This window comes from Canis lupus, chromosome 1, assembly GCF_011100685.1.
Source record: "Canis lupus familiaris isolate Mischka breed German Shepherd chromosome 1, alternate assembly UU_Cfam_GSD_1.0, whole genome shotgun sequence".
Taxonomy (NCBI): domain Eukaryota; kingdom Metazoa; phylum Chordata; class Mammalia; order Carnivora; family Canidae; genus Canis; species Canis lupus.
In genome coordinates, this window is record NC_049222.1 from 120,118,770 (window position 1) to 120,132,695 (window position 13,926).

Consider the following 13,926-nt stretch of genomic DNA (forward strand, 5'->3'; position numbering starts at 1 on the left):
GGTCGGGGGAGACCTAACTCCAGGCAGGAAAGCAGTATGAATGAATTAAGGAAAACTGAATTCAGAGAGAAACATTTAAAATTGTTTCCACTGTCCATGACAGTCTATTTCCCTATTAATAAATAATTCTTTTTAATAGTGTCTAAAATGGTAAGTATTTGACCTTGTTTTGGTAACATCTTTAAATTATAAACTTATGTATGGACTTCTGAAAAGATAACTCCATGTTAATAAGAAATTGAGAACAGGGATCCCTGGGGTGGCTCAGCGGTTGAGCACCTGCCTTCAGCTCAGGGCATGATCTCGGAGTCCTGGGCTCCCTGCATGAAGCCTGCTTCTCCCTCTGCCTGTGCTCTGAGCTCTGCGTCTCTCTCTGTGTCTCTCATGAATAAATGAATAAAATCTTAAAAAAAAAAAATTGAGAATAGTTTTTTTCCTAGTCTCATAAAAGCAAACTGTAGCAGCTTAGAACTTCAAAACCTGTCACTGATCCACTAGGATTAAGGGTAAAATATTAAATTCAGAGTCCAAGACTCTGCCTCCATATGGGGAAAAGTTTGTACAAACTTATGTCAGTACAGTAAGATTCATATAAATAAGACAGTTTAAAAGAAACCTGTATCGGTGAGAATCCACTCACTTTCCACTCCTTGAGAATCTTTTCCTTGCAAAAACATTGGCCAAAGAGTAAGTGCAGGATTGAGTTTACTGGAAAAGGATGTTGACTTTATATTCAGTCTTGGTTTCTCTACAGAATCAACATTTTTATTCTCCTTGGGTGATACATAACGAGCAAAGTTCTTCGCAACCAGATCATCGTTAACACAGACCTGCACAATTTTCAACATTTCATGAATAAGACAAATGGAGTCAAGTGACTTGTTCAGAAAATATCCCAAAGTTAACCCCAAAATTCAATCTTGAGAAAAAATTATTTTATAGAACATAATTTGATAGAAACCCATCTCTTGACTTCTGCTCTAGTAATGGTGGAGTAGTTACTTCTGGTCAACCCTCCTTATCAGAAAGACTAAGACTCTGTGCAAAATATGAAATATCTTCTTGAAAGCACTGGGGAGCTAACATGACTGCTAGTCAAGAATCTGAGGGGGGTTTACAAAGGATAAATCATAAAAGGAAAAGCTGATAAATCAGACTATATCAAAATTTAAAATTTCTGCTCTTCAGAAGACATTGGTTAAGAGATAAAAGACAATCCACAGATAGGAAGAAATATTTTTAAAATCTTGTATCTGGATGGACATATATCCAGAATACATAAAGCAACTCTGAAAACTCAATTAAAAGATGACAAAACAACTCAATTAAAAATGGGCAAAATACAATTGAATATTACTCTGCCATAAAGAGACGAGATTTTGGTTATTTGTAACATGAATGGACCTAAAGGGTATTATGTTTAGTGAAATAAGACAGAGAAAGACAAATACCACATGATTTTACCTATACGTGCAGTGAAAAAACAAATGAATAATGTTTAAACAAATAGCAGAAACAGATCCATCAGTACAGAGAACTGACGGAACGGCAGGGGGGTGGGCAAAAGAGTGAAGTCAGAGGTACAGGCTTCCAGGTAGGGGAGGAATAAGTCATGGGAATAAAGGGTTCATAGGGAACAGTCAATGGGACTGTAATGGTGTCGTGCGGTGACAGGTGGAAGCTGACTTGTGGTGAGCCTAGCGTAAGGTCTACACTTGCCAAATCACCCTGTTGTACACCTGAAACATTGTGTTATCAACTATACTTTAAGTTAAAAAGTTATCCAAAAAGTGGGCAAAAGATATGAATACACACTTCATCAAAGAAGGTACACGGATTGCAAACAGCATGTGAAGAGCTCCTCATCGTCATAGGTCATTGCGGAAAAGCAAAGTTAAATCACAATGAGAAACCACTACACTATGAAGGCGGCCATACAAGCACTGAAGAGGACAGAAGGGACTGGAACTCTCACCCACTGCTGATGGGACTGAAAAATAGTTAACCACTTTGGAAAACAGTTTGGCAGTCTCTTGATACCTACAGCATCATCTAGAAATTTGACTCCTAGGTATCTACCCAAGAGAAATGAATGCACAGTTCACAGGAAGCACCGAACATGAATATTCAGAGCAGTTTTTTCTCTAACAGCCCTAACTTCCAAAAGAAGTGAACAGATAAATACACTAAAATATACTGGACAATGGAAGAGCATTTGACAGTAAAAGAAACAATGTGGATATATCCTGAAATAATTTTCTTGCGGGAAAGAAGCCAGGCCAAAAACAGACCACCCTCGGGTATCCTTGTGCTTCTTCGGGGAGCTGGAAGAGGATGGTGGGCCCCGTTTTTCTTTTTCTGGCAAATTTTTGACCTCACGCATCTGCTGTAAGTCCTCTCTGCTAAAAAGCGGACCCTCTGCAGTCACTCCCTGTGAAGTAAGAACAAGTCCTCGTCTGCACACGGCCACAAAGGGAAAGAGACCTACTTGGAATAGCAAGAAGAGAAACAGGTCAGTAGAGAAGTTTAACGATGTTTCACTAGACTAGTCCAAAAGCCAACGTTGTGTTATTCTTACCAAACTGGAAAATAAGCAATGAAAAGCCACAGGGGAAACTGACAAGGACGCGGGGAACCCAAAATGCACCACAAGGAATAACAAAGGAGCCTTATTTGCAAACCAGTAGCATCATCAAGATGAAGCAAGAAAACTGTTGGAAGTAACTCCCGAATACAGTGTTTGGGCTGCTGCAGGCTGTTTGTTTTTAGACAAACGTCTTTTTCACAGGAACATGGGTGAGCAATTCCAGGATTACTTTATGTGAATATTAGAATTAATCAAATTAGGTGTAACTGTAGCTCCCAAGGGCAGGTTTCTCGCTGTTAGAAACAGGTGTCAAGATAAAGAAGGGGGAGGCCACAGGAATGCTGTCAGGCTGGACTGGAGTGAGAGGTGCCGGAGCGTTTTTTTTTTTTTTTTTGAGAGAGAGAGAATGAGCGTGCACACGTGTGAGTGGGGGAGGGAGAGAAAGGGAGGAGAGAGAGAATCTTAGGCAGGCTACAAGCCCAGCACGGAGCCCAACGTGCGGCTCGATCTCACGACCCCGAGCCCTGAACTCAGGCGCCCCAGTACCAGAGCTCTGAAGACACATATGGATGGACCCAGGCATCAATCTGCGTGCGTGTAGACTGGTGCACACACACGTGCTTCCTAACTGCAGAGCGGGCCTACAATCACAGACACCCCAGTAGCAAGGAGCACTTCTTGTGCCCTGGTCCTGCTATCTGAATAACCACTCTTCTTTGAGAAGTGGCTGAGCTGGAAAATGACAAAATTAGCCTAGAGCATCTCGTGGTACCAAAAGTAGGAAGTTTTCAACAATGATGGGGCACACTGAAAGGACACGTAAGCCACTTTGAAGCAGCTGCTAATGGCCAAATCTGAGACAATTTGAGCAAGAAAATAATGATGGTAATGGATTATATCAACCTAGAGTAAAACAAACAGCCGAGAGTCCACACTAAGATACTACTGAATCAATTCATAAATGAGGAAGAAGGGCCAGTTCTTTTTTTATAGAATTCCAATTAAAATGTAGAAGGCCTGGGGCTCCTGGGTGGTGTAGTCTGTTGAGTGTCTGACTCGGTTTCAGTTCAGGTCATGCTCTCAGGTCGTGATGTTGAACCCTGCATCAGGCTCCTGGCTCAGCGGAAAGTCTGCTTAAGATCGTCTCTCCCTCTCCCTCTGCCTCCAATGCACACACTTGCTCTCTCTCTCTTTCTCCTCTCAAAATAAATAAATCTTAAAAAAAAAAGGGGGGGGGGATCTCTGGGTGGCTCAGCGGTTTAGCACCTGCCTTGGGCCCAGGACATGATCCTGGAGTCCCAGGATCAAATCCCACATAGGGCTCCCTGCATGGAGCCTGCTTCTCCCTCTGCTTCTCTATCTCTCTCTCATTCTCTCTATGTGTGTCTCTCATGAATAAATAAATAAAATATTTTTTTTTTAAAAAGGTAGAATGCCTTACAGATAAGCTTTGCAGGGTTAGGAAATGACAATGTTGGAGAGGACGTGGAGAAAGGAGAACCCCCGTACACTGCTGGTGGTAATGCAAGCTGGTGCAGCCACTCTGGAAAACAATGAGGTTCATCAAAAAGTTGAAAACAGAGCTACCCTATGACCCAGTAATTGCACTACTAGGTAACTACCCCGAGGATACAAATGTAGTGATCAGATGGGGCACCTGCACCCCAATGTTGATAGCAGCAATGTCCATAATAGCCAAACTGTGGAAAGAGCCCAGATGCCCATCAACAAATAAAGAAGATGTCTATCTTCTGCACACAACAGAATATTAGTCAACCATCAAAGAATGAAATCTTGCCATTTGCAATGACGTGGATGGAACTGGAGGGTATTATGCTAAGTGAAGTAAGTCAACCAGAGAAAGACAATTATCAAATAATCTCACTCATGTGGAATTTAAGAAACAAAACAGATGAACATAGGGGAAGGGAAGGAAAAATAAAGTAAGATGAAATCAGAGAGGGAGACAACTCGTAAGAGACCCTTAATCATAGGAAATAAACTGAGGGTTGCTGGAGGGGAAGGGAGTTGGGGAGATGGGGTAACTGGGTGATGGGCATTAAGGAGGGCACGTGATGTTGTATGTGAGCGATGAATCACTGAGTTCTACCTCTGAAACTCTTAATACACAAATGTTAATCAAATTTAAATTTTTAAAAAATGAAAAAATAAGTTACTGCTTCTTTGCTCAAAAAAATAAAAAAGAAAGAAGCTTTGCAGGCAAGAATCACTGAGGGTAATTTGCAGACTCAGACCATCTCTCCATAAGATACTTAATTTGAAAAGGAAAAAGCAGTAACTCTATAGGACACACCCACGGACACCACCATCACCAGCAAACATCACCGTAACCAGGTGATTGAAGGTCAGCCTGACCAGTGATGAGCTATTTCAACACCAGAAACCAACCCCCCCAGGATGCCTGGAGACATCGAAAATGTACAACCTCAATCTAATCCCATCACACAAATCCAACCTGAGCAACAACACGATAACCGTCATATAACTACAAAATAAGCGTCAAGGTCTTAAAAGATGAGGAGAGGCTGGAGGATACTAAGGAGACAGTGTGGGATCCTGGATTGGGTCCTTGAGCACAAAAAGGAAATCAGTGGGAACACGGAAAAAATTCAAATTAGGTCTGTGGATTTATTAAAATAGCACTTTATCAGCATTAATTTTCCGGTTTTAATTGCTGTGCGTTAGTCTGCATGGTTAACGTAAGGAGAACCCAGGTCAAGCACACATAAAAGCCTCTGTCCTATTTCTGCACTTCTCCGATAAGTGTGAAACTATTTCAAAAGTAAGTTTTAACATAAATCCGTGGGGAAGATGCCTTCCGTGGGCCTGAGTAGCCGTGCATCTGCACCTCCATCCACATCCACACTCGGTGCACACCTTTTGCACCTTGAGCCACCCTCCATAAGGGGCAGCCTCCCTAATGGTAACAGCTGACACCGGGGGCAGGGAGTTCACCTGGGACGCCCACTCCCTTCCTACTCGTGTTACCTCCGCTCTCTACGATGAGCATGTACTACACACAGTGAGACAATCACGGGGAGAAAAAGAAGCAGTGAACTCAAACCACATCAAATAACGTCTCTTTATAAAAATTACCTCCTGTTACAAGAAAATGACATTTTATATTCATCACTGTAAGAATAATTTGTCTGTTAACTAAAATGTTGCCTAAATAAAACACTGAGCTGATTTTGAAGAACAATCAAAAAAAGAAAACACAGTTCTGGCTGACTTCTGATCTACGCCAGACCTTAAAAGATTAAGAGCACTTCCGCGCTGGGGCGCCAGGGTGGCTCAGTGGGCTGAGCGTCTGACTCTCCTCTTGGCTCAGGTCACGATCTCAGGGTTGTGAGAAGTTCTGCACTGCTGGGTTCTGCACTCCACGTGAAGCCTGCCTGAGATTCTCTCTCTCCCCCTCTGCCCCTTCTCCAAAAGAAAAAAATTTTTTCCACGCTGTGTGAATGACACTCTTTTTTCCTTGGTGTTTACTCTGTTTCGTTAACACAGAAAATTTAAGTAAGGATAAAACATTTTTAAAACACGATTCTTTCACTCACTTTTTCATTTTCTATGGTTGCATAAAGGTAGACCTCAAAAGTGTCTTGTTCCACAGCACATAATTTGGCTTCCACCTGGGTGGTTGCTAAATAGCATAAATGAAAAACAATAAATACATCAGCTGATATTGGAACAATCCTATTCCACCTGTTAATCTTCACCAACCACTTAGGATCGCCCAGCATCACTGTATCTAATGGTTTCCCCCTGCTGGGTGAGCGAGTGGAGGCAAAGGCTCTCGTGGCGAGGAGTTGGTGGTTCTTGGCCCTCTTCCCAAGTCTCCTTGCCAGTCTGATACCTGAGTCCGTTCCACCCTGCGCGCACCCTTCAAGTCAGAGCCCTCAGCCACTCAGACCCAAGAACCCAAACCGCAGCCCCAGGCCCGGGGACCCTCAGGCACCACGCTAAGTCCTTCGCAAACATGTTTCATGGCACACCTGTCCCTGTCACTTACAGGTGAGGGACCCGGCCCAGAGGAGGCTGCAGGGAAGCCGCGGGCAGGATGCAATCCCCGGCGCTCTGGCTCTTCCACACCTGTGTCTCCCAGTGGGCTCGCAAGGGCCCCGACTCCAAAGCCAGAGACCCTCCCGGCCTCCCATTTCCACTGGGTCCAGCATCTGGCTGTTCCTCTGCCCAGACAGGGGGCAGTGGAAAAGGGCCAGCACCCCAGGCATTTCATACTCACTTCTTGGAACACAGCGACTTGGCACCTGCCTGCCAGGGGTTTGGCCCAGGAGGCTGTACTTTACAGAGAGAACACACTGTACAGCTGCTCTGAGACAGACCACACACTTTAAATCGGCAATAGGGATCATTACACGATCAGTACCCAGGAAAAAAGTCTAGCTTTCCATCAACAGCCGGTTCAGGGAAATGCACGGACATCTATCTTGCAGTGCGCAGCTTCCATGTAGACGAAGGGTCCCTCACTCAAACAGCCCCTTCTAATTTCAACTCTCAATTGCTTATGTCCACCTCCACCCCCAAACTTTCAGGGGTGCAGAGTTGCTGTGACATGGGGCAGGAGGAGTCCCAGGTAACAGATGTGCCCCTGTGAGGAGGGGCACACAGCTGCACGTGGCCATCTCGAACCCCCTTGTCAATGGGAAGCACACCAGCTGGGGCGCCAGTTCAAAGCAGGTCGCGGTGGTGATTGCACCTGCCCTACCTTTTAGGATGTTCTGGAAGTACTGCACAGCTGCACTGTCCCACTTCTTGGCTGGTCTGGAACAGTAAACAGATGCAAGCTTACCAAATAACACTCTGAGGCTAAGACACCAACGTCACTTTGTTAAGCCACATGCTGGATGTTTCTGAGATTACGTGTTGAATGTGTGATGCCTGGCTCTGCTCTGGCGGTGAGGACCTCAGCTGCACGCTGCCACGGGCTCCTCTCCGCACTGCCGCCTGTAACCCAGTGCACACACTCTCTGAGAACGGGCCACGCCTGCCCCCCAGGGACCAGGGACCCACCTGTGTCCGCAGCCAGAACACGAGCTCCCGGGGCAGGGATGCTGCGCATGCGGTGTCCCGCCACACAGGCTGGCACAGAGCGAGGGCTCTGTGTGTGCCAGTTGGACCACCGCGCTAGAGTGGCCGGGGGAAAGCCACCAGCCAGGCTCTCATGGTGTTCCCACACCTCTCCTCTGTCTCCCACTTTCCTCTGATGATCTTGCCCTTCCCTGTGCTGTGGAAAGGAAATCCTAAGAGCCATAGACAGCGGAAGATGAGGAGGAACCAGTATTTTGAGGCATGGAACAAAAACAACTAAGTAAGGGTAGAGTGATACGTTGATGTTTCTCGGCTGGTTTGATTTTCCAAAGATGCCCTCATCATCCTGCTTAAGGATCAAAAGAAGTAACAAAGCACCCAACCCCACGCTGAGGCGAAGGTATTACTCTATTTCTACTAAAAAAGATATTGAGCACATTACTCCAAGAAAATCACAGTGTTCCTAAAAGAAGTAAAAAAAAAAAAAATTAAGACAGTAATTTTAAAACCTTACTACACATACCAAAAATTACCTAGTAAGTTAAAAAAAAAAAAAAACCTGTAGTAGATTCCTAATAAGAAAATGGGCCAAGAGAAAAATCAATCTAGGCCATTAACAGGTAAACCAGTCCTTCAGTCTGTGTCTATCTCTTACACACGTGAATAACCACAGAAGAGACACTCAACTTCACAAGTTAGAAAAATACAAAGGAAAATGATACCATTTTCATACAACAAACAAGCAAAACTTTAAAAAGCCTGATGATAGTCAGCGTTGCGTGGGAAAAGCAACCTTCTCTGTACCCTGGTGACATGAGGATACGCTGCTAGTCCTTCTGGAGGACCATGTGACAAAATCTATAAAAACCGTAATTCACGCATTGAGACAGACATCCTAGATGCGCTGCAAACACTGAGGGTGTGCCCAAGGCTGGCGAAGGTGGTCACACAGAGGGGGAGCTGGACGGGGGCAGACGGGCACCAGAGTCAGCCCTGGCAGGAAGGGAGACGGCTGCGCTGGGGGACAGGTGGGAGGCAGGGGTGCTGCTCGCAGGGGACCCGCTGGCCTCGAGTCTCTGAGGACAGAGGTGGCCTGGGCTGGCGCAGGGAGCCTGGCGGGGCACACTGGCGTCAGCAGGGACAAAGGGGTTCAGCACCTACTAGTACAGCTTCTGAGGCCAGCCCTGGGGGGATGCACTTGCAATCTCACGGGAACTACAGGTGCTGCGGGTGCGGGGAGTGGGAATGGAGGGTCTTCACACATCCCGTGAGAGCATCCACTGGAAAGGTGGCTTCCAAGTCCAGGGAACAAGATGCAACATCACCAGGGCATACAAGCTAAGCGGGTACTGTGCTGTGCCCTGGTTTTTCTTCCCATAATGCCATGGTCCCTGGTGGGGGTAGCAGTGGAAAGGTAGAGCTGCCCCAGGGCCTCAGGTAGCACTCAGGTCACGACAGTGGAGATCGCAGCCCTACCCCTGCCACCGTGCTGCCCAGTGCAGGGCCCCTGGTTAGTCCTGCACAATCCCTGGCAGTGTGGCCCAGACTAGGAAAACAGGGCAACGATGGGGGGGAGGTGTGGGCTGGTATGTGCACCCCCATATGCTTTATTTGGATTTATCCATATTCTTGCGGGGATGTGCAGCACAGGGTGGCCTGGAGATAGTCCAGCTGGCTCTCAAGAGAGGAATGGTTAAACACAGCCAGTGGCCAGTTATGTTCACCCCAGGAAGTCCAAGAGGAGAAAGCAGCACACGTACTAGCAAAGAGCTTCCGCACATTCTTGGGTTAAACGTGCAAATAAGGCAGTAGGTTCTAATTTTCATGAAAGGCTCCACACAAATTAACACAAATAAAGCACTGAACAAGGTCTGTAAGCTCAGAGCCTGAACAGGTCCCAAGAGGCCTGGTGGGAGGGGGTCGGGGACGGGATGGGGTAAGGGCTGGGGAAAAAGGCAATGGATTGTTTTTGGTTTTTTTTAATGCTCCATGATCCTAGTCCCAGGGTTTCACCTTACAGTTATTTTATTACTCTTTGTAAATTAAAAGAAGTTGCAGCCTGCTCCAAACCCCCTCAAGTGCAGCCTTGGGGGGGGGGGGGGCTGCCCGGGGAGCTCCACGTGGCCAGGTGCCATAGACACACACCTGCCCAGAGGTCTCCTGAAGAACAAGGGGCCTCTGGAACGGCCTAGCGCTTCTCAAGGGGAGCAGGTTCCACATAAACAGCACACACTCAATTTCAGATGTTTCCTCTGATTCAGCACGTGTTACCAGGGGCACTTACACAATCTCGGCGCTATCTTCACAGAAGTCAATGTGTAACGTAACAGGCTTCGTGCAGTACAGCCTGAATTTTTTCGCTCGGTAGGGAAGCTGCATGAAAGTTTCTACTGCAACCCGGATGCTTAACAGCAAAACAGAAACAGTTCTATTATATTAAAGAAAACTCACGCAGAACACATCTCTTTCAAGTACACGCATGTGATCCACCTAAAACAGGCCCAAACCAATTCTTTCTGTTCCTCGTATAGCTGCCAGCAGCAGCAGGTGCTGGAGACGTTTGCCCAGGTGCGTGCGTGTGTGGGGAGCTGATCCTCGGAGCGGGGAGGGAATAAAATCTTACTCTTCTTAATAGACAGAACATACACAAGTATCCAGTGCCTCCTTGGTGCTAAAGCTCCATGCTGTGGGGGCAGGGAGTATTAGGAAAGTCATGTCTAACAAGGCTCCTCAGACGAAGAAACACTAGGAAATAATGAGCAATCCTGTCAAGTCACTTCTACTTCAGATTTTAAACTTTCGATCTTTTTAATAATAAATTTATTTTTTATTGGTGTTCAATTTGTCAACATACAGAATAACACCCAGTGCTCATCCCGTCAAGTGCCCCCCTCAGTGCCCATTGCCCATTCACCCCCACCCCCGGCCCTCCTCCCCTTCCACCACCCCTAGTTCGTTTCCCAGAGTTAGGAGTCTTTATGTTCTGTCTCCCTTTCTGATATTTCCCACCCATTTCTTCTCCCTCCCCTTATATTCCCTTTCACTGTTATTTATATTTCCCAAATGAATGAGAACACATAATGTCAATGTTACCCAGGGCAATTTACACGTTTAATGCAATCCCTATCAAAATACCATGGACTTTCTTCAGAGAGTTAGAACAAATTATTTTAAGATTTGTGTGGAATCAGAAAAGACCCCGAATAGCCAGGGGAATTTTAAAAAAGAAAACCATATCTGGGGGCATCACAATGCCAGATTTCAGGTTGTACTACAAAGCTGTGGTCATCAAGACAGTGTGGTCCTGGCATAAAAACAGACACATAGATCCATGGAACAGAATAGAGAATCCAGAAGTGGATCCTGAACTTTATGGTCAACTAATATGCGATAAAGCAGGAAAGACTATCCACTGGAAGAAAGTCTCTTCAACAAATGGTGCTGGGAACAAGGGACATCCACATGCAGAAGAATGAAACTAGACCACTCTCTTGCACCAGACACAAAGATAAACTCAAAATGGATGAAAGATCTAAATGTGAGACAAGATTCCATCAAAATCCTAGAGGAGAACACAGGCAACACCCTTTTTGAACTTGGCCACAGTAACTTCTTGCAAGATACATCCATGAAGGCAAAAGAAACAAAAGCAAAAATGAACTATTGGGACTTTATCAAGAAGCTTTTGCACAGCAAAGGATACAGTCAACAAAACTCAAAGACAACCCACAGAATGGGAGAAGATCTTTGCAAATGACGTGTCAGATAAAGGACTAGTTTCCAAGATCTGTAAAGAACTTATTAAACTCAACAGCAAAGAAACAATCCAATCCTGAAATGGGCAAAAGACATGAAGAGAAATCTCACAGAGGAAGACATAGACGTGGCCAACACGCACATGAGAAGATGCTCCACATCACTGGCCATCAGGGAAATACGAATCAAAACCACAATGAGATCCCACCTCACACCAGTGAGAATGGGGAAAATTCACAAGGCAGGAAACCACGAATGTTGGAGAGGATGCGGAGAAAAGGGAACCCTCCTGCACTGTTGGTGGGAATGGGAACTGGTGCAGCCACCCTGGAAAACTGTGTGGAGGTTCCTCAAAGAGTTAAAAATAGACCTGCCCTACGACCCAGCAATTGCACTGCTGGGGATTTACCCCAAAGATACAGATGCAGTGAAACGCCGGGACACCTGCACCCCGATGTTTCTAGCAGCAATGGCCACAGTAGCCAAACTGGAAGGAGCCTCGGTGTCCATCGACAGATGATGGATAGAGAAGATGTGGTCTATGTGTACAATGGAATATTCCTCAGCCATTAGGAATGACAAATACCCACCATTTGCTTCAACGTGGATGGAACTGGAGGGTATGATGCTGAGTGAAATGAGTCAATCGGAGAAGGACAAACATTGTATGTTCTCATTCATTTGGGGAATATAAACTTTCGATCTTAATACACAACCTGAATCACAGTTTTTGTAAATGAGCGGCTGTTGGCTGTGTTTTTTGAGCATATGTTTTTATAATTAGTATTCACCAATTCTGCACAAAAAAGGGGCTGAGATTTGATAGATACGTTGCTCGGCACCTTTATTTCCTTTCTTCAGCCCGCGGACCACTTGGACACATCGTTTTGACAGAAGCAGTCCTGGATGCCCCGTACGGGCAGCCTCACGGCCTCGTCTCCCCGTTCAGAAAACGGTGGCCGTCCTATCTGCCCCTCGAGGCCTCCCTGCACACTAGTTAATCACAGGCTTCTCTTGCCTCAAACTCCAAATACTAAAAATCTTTCCAAACAAACACAACCTTTACTTTTTTAACAATTACGGTTATAAAAGCGCAGAATCACAAGCTAGAATAGGCCTCTACCTTTTTTTTCTTAAATATCTGCAAATTCCCGACGTCTGAGAAGCCTTTCTGCCATGAAATTCTTTACTCTTAATGCAACTCAGGTCTGTCTGGTATCGCTCTTTTGGAAGGAGGGGCCTCACGTTAACTATTAAATTGATAACCTCTTACGCTAGGATGGGAAAGTAGGAAAAAATTGACCACAAACACAAAGGCTGACTCGTGGCCAGTGTTTTGTGATCAACTGTTAAAGGGTGGTCCTGGAGCCGAGGAGGGCTCCTCCTGAACCGTCCCCCACCTTCTGGAGCTGCGGGTCATGCCCTCAGGAGTGCCCCAAGGGTGCTCCACTCCCCGCTACCCGAGGCTGCACCCACACACACCCCTCCTGGGGGGATGAGACGACTTTCCGCCTCCAGTGGCGTCTTCCCCGCAGCTGAGCCTCCGGCAGGACCCACTGCATCCCAGGAATGCACTGAGAGGGGAGCCCCGGTGGGGTGAGCACCTGGCCCTTCCAGGTAGGAAGGTGGAGGGAGGGCCCAGCTGGAGGGCCGAGTCCTCCCTGTGAGCACCTGCTCCCACACCGGCTGCACGGAGAGCCGCAATCTGCAAGCCTTCCCCATGGAAAACTAAAAACATTCCAGTTCCACGACCTCTATCCTCTCACTGTGTAAACGGACACTCTCCTTTAATACTGACTGTCGTCTCCGTAAAGGGCCTACGGCAAAAGCAGCCCGTACGTACTTTTTAGATTTCACCGGGATGTACTTGGCAAAATCCACGAGGAAACACTCCGCCAGGTAATGGTCTGCCGAAGACACGATCGACTTGATAACGGCCCTGCACCAGCACTTCAGCTCCTGACAATACACCACGCAGACCTATAACGAAGAACCCTCAGCGGTAAGACCTCGGGGTGCAGGGAGCACCAAGAGGCACCCCCAAACCATCTTAGCCCACACTGTGCCTCCGGGAAGAGGAAGGCGTGGCAGGAGGCCGGGCTGCCCATGCTGCCCACTGCTGGGCGGCGAATGGGGCACGGGGCCCCCGAGGCCCACCGGTGGCTCCCCCACTATGGTCGGTCTGACTCCTTAACTAAGAACAAGTTTTTGAAAGTAAAAGAAGGAAAACGTGTTGCTTTGCCCTCTTCAAGCAGAAAACACAGCTTAGAAACAATGGGACGCCTGGGTGGCTGGGCCGTTGAGCCTCTGCCTTCGGCTCAGGCCCTGATCCTGGAGACCCGGGATCGAGTCCCGCGTCGGGCTCCCTGCATAGAGCCTGCTTCTCCCTCTGCCTGTGTCTCTGCCTCTCTCTGTGTGTCTCTGATGAATAAATAAATAAAATCTTAAAAAGAAAAGAAAAAAAGAAACAATCACCAAGCAGGTTGCCAGACCCCTGCGAACCCGTGCCCCAG

At 46.7% G+C, this 13,926-nt stretch overlaps 1 protein-coding gene across 4 annotated transcripts in view; it reads right to left on the bottom strand.

Annotated features, from left to right (window-relative positions):
• Positions 1-13,926, bottom strand: part of TDRD12 (tudor domain containing 12) — a 70,285-nt gene that overhangs the window by 44,500 nt on the left and 11,859 nt on the right. For 3 of the 4 annotated variants that reach the window (XM_038529461.1, XM_038529460.1, XM_038529463.1), the window contains exons 3-7: positions 13,257-13,393; positions 9,942-10,061; positions 7,335-7,390; positions 6,166-6,251; positions 641-830 (exon numbers count right to left, since the gene is read on the bottom strand). In XM_038529461.1, coding sequence (XP_038385389.1) covers positions 641-830; positions 6,166-6,251; positions 7,335-7,390; positions 9,942-10,061; positions 13,257-13,393 — 589 coding nt within the window. The other variant, XM_038529462.1, reaches the window with a different exon arrangement.